Below are 7913 nucleotides of genomic sequence, written 5' to 3'. Positions count from 1 at the left end.
ATAAACTTTCGGAACATATGGTCTATAGAAATGCTATAGAATTTTATAGAATTTCTATAGAATGTCTATTAATTTCTATAGAAATTGCTATAAAACTTTTTTTTCTATAAAAAAAAAGTAGAAAAAAAAGTTCTATTGGAATTTCTATAGAAATTAACAGAGATTCTATAGAAATTCTATAGAATTCTATAGAATTTTTATAGACCATATGTTCAAAGAGTTTATAGAAATTCTATAAAATATTTTTTCCTGGGATGGTGTTCTGACTTTTCTATAAAAATTTTATTGATTTCTATAAAAGTTATAAATCTCTTTTTTTCAATGTATTGTATAGAGAAATTTTAATATCAATTTTCAATAGATTTTATTAAAATTCTAATAAATTTTATGTTTTGTTTATAAGAAATGTTTTAGTGTATCAGAGATATAAAATAATTGTGCACATGCATATATACATACATACATACGTCCATGCATCCATACGCACATATATGCATATATACGTACATATATACATGCATGCATACATACATATATACTTATAATCAAAGTAAACTTTATTAAAATGATTGATTTTAATTATGTAATTTATAAAATGTAACGTTTTATCAAAATTTGTGTGCATCGTTTTTTTTTTGGTCCTCATTAAAACGTTGTCAATGGAAACTAATCCAAAGGAAAATTTCTTTAGGCTTCTCAGTAAAAATGCAAGGTCTTTTAATTGTTTTTCAAAAGTTTGTAAAAGAACTATATAAGTTATGATATTTGCGCTGCAACTAAATAATAAGCATGTAAATAAAATGACGGATTCATCATCAGTCAAAAATCTGGCTGGATTCTATGTTCAGTTTAGACAATAGATTCTTGTAGACTATGGTTTCAAATATATGTAAAAAAAATACAAACTTGGGACACTATCCCCAAATGAAAAGAAATGAAAATTTTTTAATAAAATATTTAAGCAATTTTTTAAACTATATACAATGCGCACAAATTACTCAAAAGATCGCCTCGCACCACATGCAAAAACGTTACTAAAAGGTAAAATCTGCGTGACACAACTACGAAGAGAAACGCTTCAGGGATGTGTTTAGTTTACTGCCCTACTTGAAAAGTAGCTTGTAACGCCTACTTTTCAAGTAGGGGAGTAAACTAAACACATCCAACTACCGGCATATCTTGCTCATATTCATTCCATGCAAAATGATTGAAAGTATTTTTCAAACAAGCATTATAGGACACTGTCTTGCTAATGGCTTAATTACTACAGAGCGCCATAGTTTTGTTCATCGCATAGGGCTGCGTCTCAAACCTATTAGAGACTCAGGACATCATGAAGAAATTAGGATTATGTTAAGCAATTCATTGCAGCCACTCAGTATTTGTCATTTTCACAGATTTTGCAAAGGCGTTTGACATAAGCTCCTACGTCATAAGTTAAAAGCTTACTGTATTCAAGGCGTGATCGTAGACTGGATCTCAACTTGTTTACGCAACCAAAGTCAACAAGTGCTCATCAAAGGCATCACATCTAAATGGCAAGGAGTCACTAGTGGCGTACCTCAAGGCTGAGTCTTGGGCTAATTGCTTTTCGTTATCTTCATTAATGACCTGCCGGACAGCATTATTCATCATATGCAATTGTCTGCAGATAACAGTAAAATTATTGGCATAATAAAAAGTGTCGGGCAGCAATACTCTCCAAGCTAATATTGTCAGAGCAGTGGTGTGGTCACATATTATACATTCCGCATGATTTACCGCGAACGGACGTGTTTCATTTAATTGAAACAAAAAATTTTAAACTTTTACATTTTGTGTCAATAAGAATATTCAACTTACTCAGAAATGGATTTTACAATGACGAACATTGAAAATATGGTAAATATGTTGCTGGAAAAAAAAAAGAACAATATACTTGACGTAACTAAAAAAATGTTAAAAGAACAAGGAAAAATGTTTTGTTGTTATTACAGTTGCTAATGTTAAAATTATAACAGGAAGACTTGATAAGCTGGAGTTAGACCTTACAAACAACGTTTCTAAAGTTAATAACATACTAAATGAATTAGAAGTTGCTTTTATAAGCTGCAATAAACTCTCAATCAATCATTTTGTCAGTTTAGAGGGGCCTGGTGTAGCAATAAAGAGTTTAGAAGGGACTCTAGTATTAAATCACGTAGATAAAATTACTTTATAATATATTTCTTGAAGATACGACTCGTTATTTACAATAAAATCTTGCATCGCGCCAAGTGCATACGCCAAGTCACAAGTTGAATAATATGAAATGCAAAAGAGAGAGAGCGAAAAGGGCGTCTTTTTATATATAATATCAAGAAACCAACAGGCTGCTGCGTTAGCGAACTAACCCAACACTGCGGCCAGCACTTTTAAATTGTTATTTAAAATGTTAATGTTCTTTTCATTCACAAATTTTACTTGAGTTGATTGTTCTTTAATATCGTCATGTCTTTTTAACAGATAAAGTTTATTTGCTGTTCTTTTAATAATAACAGATTTATCGCCCGAGATAACACGTATTTCGGCAGCACGTACTTGACCATCATTTGAATATCGTAACCTTTGTATAACGCCCATTTTCTACACTGAACGTGGAACTTTTGGATCGTCGATTATCACAACATCGCCAACTTTCATTTGAAATCCCCAAGTTCGGTGTGTCAGACTTTTATGCAACACTCGTAAACTTGTTAAATATTCTTTTTTCCAAATATGCCGATAGAAATCCAAAATTGCTTTTTGGTGTAAATACTTTTGTTTATCATCACCTTGGTCTGTAGGTAAAAAGTTACTAAGATTCACAGATTCTAAACGTAACTTTCGCCCAAATACGAGATGATTTGGGGTTAGTGGTTTGTCACCAGGTACCTCGTAAAGAAATGTAATCGGCCGGTTTTTTATAGTAACTACAATTTCAGCCAGAATTAAAGTCATTTCTTCGTAAGTTACTCTTGATGTTCCAAATACTTTTTTAACTACTCTTTTGGTGGTTCGGATCATTCTTTCGAATATCCCTACCCACCAAGGAGCTGCTGGAACGTTACAACACCATCGTATACGTCGTGAACTCTTTGAGTTTCTTCCGCAGAGAAGTTAGAACCATTATCACTTATGAATTAAAGGGTGCGCCAAAGCGACTAATCAAGTGTCAAAGACTATGAGTGCAAGCTTCCGCGGTGCAATCGGGTACCAAATCTAAATAAAGAAAACGTGTACTACAACATGTGGCAACAAATATCCACGCTTTATACATCATATTAGTTTCAAAAATATTTTAAATCATAATTGGACCACAAAGATCTACTCCAACGTACTTAAATGCATATTTATCACTAACTCTCGATAAGAGTAGAGGTGGAGAATTCGGATACTTTTAGGGTTTACTGTCAAATATTCTAAAAATGTAACAATTTCTAATTATAATCATAATTAGATTACGAGCTTTTGTCAACCAAAATTTATTTCTTAATTCATTAAGTGTTTCTTTAACACCACTATGTTTAGTAATATAATGATAATGTAAAATAATTAAATTTAAAAGGTAATTCTTATTAAAGGGAATTGGTGCGTTACTTAGACGACCTTGACAACGAATTAATTCATCAACAGTAAAAAATTCTCTTTTTAGTTGATTGTAAGACTCGCTATTAAATATACTTTTCTGAATAAATTTAATCCACAACAATTCCGCATTATTTAGTTCTAAAGTAGTTATCGTATAAAAATTATTATTGAATTCTTTTTTAATAATACTAACAAAACGTAAAACTAAAGCTGTAACCTTAAGAAGACGATCGTATGTTTTAAAATTCTTAATATTCATAAAAGCTAAATTTATCATCGAATGTTCTGAAGTGATTAAGGTTGCGACTTTAGAGAGAATCTCCTCGCTTGCTTAAATCAAATGAAGGCCGTAAAATTAAATCATTGAATAGAAAACTTGGACCTTTAAACCAAAGGTCATTATTTTGAAAGGTACTAAATTTACAACCACGAAATATAAAAACTGCGGAATTTCTTTCACTTTCAATATAACTCCAAAAATTAATATCATACAAAGAACAAATTTTTTCTAAGCGTTTCTGAACAAATGCTTCATATTTTTTATTTACATTGTTTACCTAATTAAGACAAATAATAGAATCAGAAAATAATTTGACGCAAGAAATATTTAATACACATGATAGTTCTTTGTATACAACTGAAAACAAATTAGCTAATAATAACGTTACCCTTAATTCTTATTTAGGAATAGTATTTTTAAGCAAAGGAGAAACTCTTGATTTTGAAGTAACTAGTCAAGAATTCACAATTCCCTCAGCGCTACTTCTAAAATACATACAAAACCCATACGCTTTTAGGCTCTCATCGCAAAAATATATAACTCAAATGTAATATTTTGGATGTTGTCTACACACTTACTATACCATCTTGGAACATAAATAAAAGGTACTGAACCTAAATCATCAATAATATCGTTCCATTCAATCAAGATATCATCTCCTATAAGTGAATTCCAACCTCACTTTAACTAACAAATTGATTGAAATAATATTTTACATCTTACAATAATAGGATTCACTAATCCCAAAGGATCATAAAAACTTGCAATGAATCTAAGAAAACTTCGTTTAGTAGGTTTATTGTCCAGAAAATATGATAAATCCTGACAAGGAAAAATAAAGTTATCTTCAATTTTATCCCATTTTAAACCAGGAACTTTGGTTATGTCACTTGAGGTTTGATCGTCCTCTTTGAATAAACTATTAAGCTCCGTTGATTTTGACTCAAATTTTCTAAGATAAAAACTTGCTTCTCTTAAACACGATTTTGCTTTATTATAAAATGAAATTCCTTTGGATACAGAATCGAAACTTGCATTTAAATCATCGACATGTAACGATTGAATTAACTTTTTGCTAAAATCAAAATCGTTCGCAGCATAATGTTTAGCGTGATTAACTAAGGTCGCAGATAATAAGAAAGGAGAAGAGGTTACGCCAAACAAAACTTGACACAATCGATAAACACTTAAATCAGAATTTTTTAAATTATTGTCTAAATCAAATAAGTCTTTATACCATATAAATCTTACAAAGTCACGATGCTTTTCAGCTAATGTAATGTTTAAAAATGCTTTCTCAATATCGGCAATCAAAGCGATTCGCTTTGCACGAAAACGTAAAAGTATACTATGTAATGAAGTTGCAAGTGATGGTCCTGAAAATAGACAATCATTTAACGAAGGACCAGATGTGCAAGCACTTGCATCAAAAACTATGCAAACTTTTGAAGTTAGTTTATCTTCACGTATTACAGGACGGTGAGGTAAATAGTGAACGTCACCAATATTTGATTCAAAATTAGAGACTTTCTCGATAATGCCCTTAGATAATTGATCCTTAATAATATTATTGTAAGATGCAAATAAATCTCTATTGCTTGGAAGTTTTTTTTCTAATGCTAAAAACCTAGACTTGCATAAATTATAATTGTCGCCTATCAACGGATGATCTATTTTAAAAGATAATTTTACTTCATACATTGCATCATTAAACTTAATATTTTTCTGAAGGTTTTCATAAACAATCTTATGACTCTCACTAATTTTGGAATCATCCCATAATAAATTTAAGTCATTTTTAATTAAAATTTGTTCCCTGTTGAAATCAGACGCAATCTTTAAAACGTGAGAAGATAAAACTGTTGAATTATCAATTTGATCCCTATTAACAATCATGGGACCGCTTATTAAATGTCCTAATTTAGATTTAGTCGCTACGGGACCGGTAACTCCCATTATAATTGAATTTTCCATAAATTTCCAATAAAAATTTGCACCTATTAAAATATCAACTTATAAATTTTCTTTAGAATTATTATGATCGGCTAATCTAAGACCCTTAAGATGTTTATAATTATTACATGTTATATTAATATGCTACCCACTTAAAGGGGAACATATATCCTTTACAAAACATTCAACACTTATAAAATAACCATCAATACTTTTAATAGAAACTCTTACTCTATCTAAGACCTCAGAAATGCTACCGTGCCCAAATGTTTTGATGTTAATTTCTTTACTATCAACACGTTTTAAATTAAGTTTGGCACTAGTCTTAGGAGTTACGTAGCTTAGCTGCGAACATTTATCAAATAAAATTCGACATGTAGCAAATCTGGAATGATCTTGATTTTTAACAGTAGTATTGCTGTTTGTAACAATACGGTTTCATTAAGTTGAAGAACAGAATTCGAAGCAGAAAGATACGATGTACTCGCTACTGAAGTCAACTCGCCGTCTTTGTTATTATTATGTTCATCTCTATTGTCACTGTCACAAATAGATACATGATGAAAACGATTGCATTTAAAACATTTAAATTTTGATGAACACTTATTGCTAAAATGTTTATTACTAAGAAATCGAAAACAACATTTTTTATCACTTAAAATCTTTTTTCTAGTCGTAATGTTAGTTACTAATTTACACTGATGCGATTTATGGTTATTATCGCAAAATAAACAAACAGGTGAATAAGCGTCATTTCTCTTATAAATATAAGCTTTCTTATCGTATTTACTATTCGGATTATTACTCGAATGAAAAGTACTCGAATGAAACGTACTCGAATGAAACGTACTCGAATGAAACGTACTCGAATGAAACGTACTCGAATGAAACGTACTGGCAGTGAAAGGTAAAGTATATGAGCTAGAAGAATAAATGTGTTCTCGCGCTCTAAACTCAGATTTTAAAATATTGAACACATCTTTAATTTCCCAGAATCCATCTTCATTTAGTTTGCAATTTATAATTAAATTGAGCTCCTCTGGAAGCTTTTCAATTATTATTGAGACAAGACCCATACATCGAAGAATCAATACCAATATTTTCTAGACTACGTATCTGAATTTCCACGGTATCAAAAAGATTGCGCAAAGAACTTACATTTTTTATACTGTTAATGCGTTCAAGCTTTAATAGTTTTTTTCATATAAAAGGAAACTGTCAATTGTTTATTGGAAAATCCTTGTTTTAAAATATTTAAAGCTATAATGTAATTATCGTTTGAAAGCGACAAACCATTAATTGCAGAATATGCTTGTCCTTGAACCAAGTTCCTTAAATAAGTCATTTTTTGAATATTACTTAGGTCATCATTTTTATTTATTTCACAGTCAAAATTTTTTCAAGAGGGTTGCCAATTTTCCCAATTGCCGTCAAATGCTTCAATTTTCAAGTTTGGAAGTTTAATCATTTTTTCACTTTTAAATATTACTGTAGAACTCGCATCGTCGTTAGATTTAATAGATGATTTATTTAAAAATTGTTTATTTTAGAATTCTCTCTCTTGAAGCTTAATGTAAAGTCAATAGCTAAATCATCGTTAATTTGTAACTCATCGCGTCATCAATTAAAATTGAAATTTTATCATCTAAAATCTTAATTCTCTCAAATCGATCATTCGGCGTTTCTCTTAAATTAATAAGTCCTGATAAATTTTCATTATGGTTAACGTCTTCCATTAAACCGTTGGCCTGATCGAATATTTTTTTTACAGAATTGACATTCATAATTCGCACTCTTCTTTTTGTTGTTAGTACAGACATTTCACAAATCTAACGTCAAATTTAAAGGAGAATTTCTAACTTAAAAGTATTTATTTCATAATAAAGAAAGATAATTTTAGAATGTTTTAGTTAAATAGAACGTTTTAAAGTTCTAATTTTCACGGACTTTAAAATTTTTAACAGCTTGTAATAATTTGTTTAAAAGAAATTTATCAGTAAACGATGAGCACAGAGAAATAAAGTAAAATTCAAAATGGCAGACAGTATTTTGAACAACTGAATTTAATCTTAAGAAGTTTCGCAAAAAGATA

The 7913-nt window shown here is 30.1% G+C and overlaps 1 protein-coding gene across 1 annotated transcript; it reads right to left on the bottom strand.

The window, feature by feature from the left end:
* Positions 1-3896: 3896 nt before the first annotated feature.
* LOC136087106 (uncharacterized) lies at positions 3897-6897 on the bottom strand. Its single transcript, XM_065809612.1, has 4 exons — positions 6256-6897; positions 5974-6166; positions 4592-5865; positions 3897-4145 (listed from the first exon to the last, which is right to left on the bottom strand). Exons 1-4 carry the CDS (start codon positions 6895-6897, stop codon positions 3897-3899), a joined length of 2358 nt encoding a protein of 785 aa, XP_065665684.1.
* Positions 6898-7913: the final 1016 nt, after the last annotated feature.

This window comes from Hydra vulgaris, chromosome 11 (genome assembly GCF_038396675.1).
Source record: "Hydra vulgaris chromosome 11, alternate assembly HydraT2T_AEP".
Classification (NCBI taxonomy): Eukaryota; Metazoa; Cnidaria; class Hydrozoa; order Anthoathecata; family Hydridae; genus Hydra; species Hydra vulgaris.
Note: the sequence above shows the minus strand (reverse complement) of the source record. Positions and strands in the feature narration are given on the sequence as shown.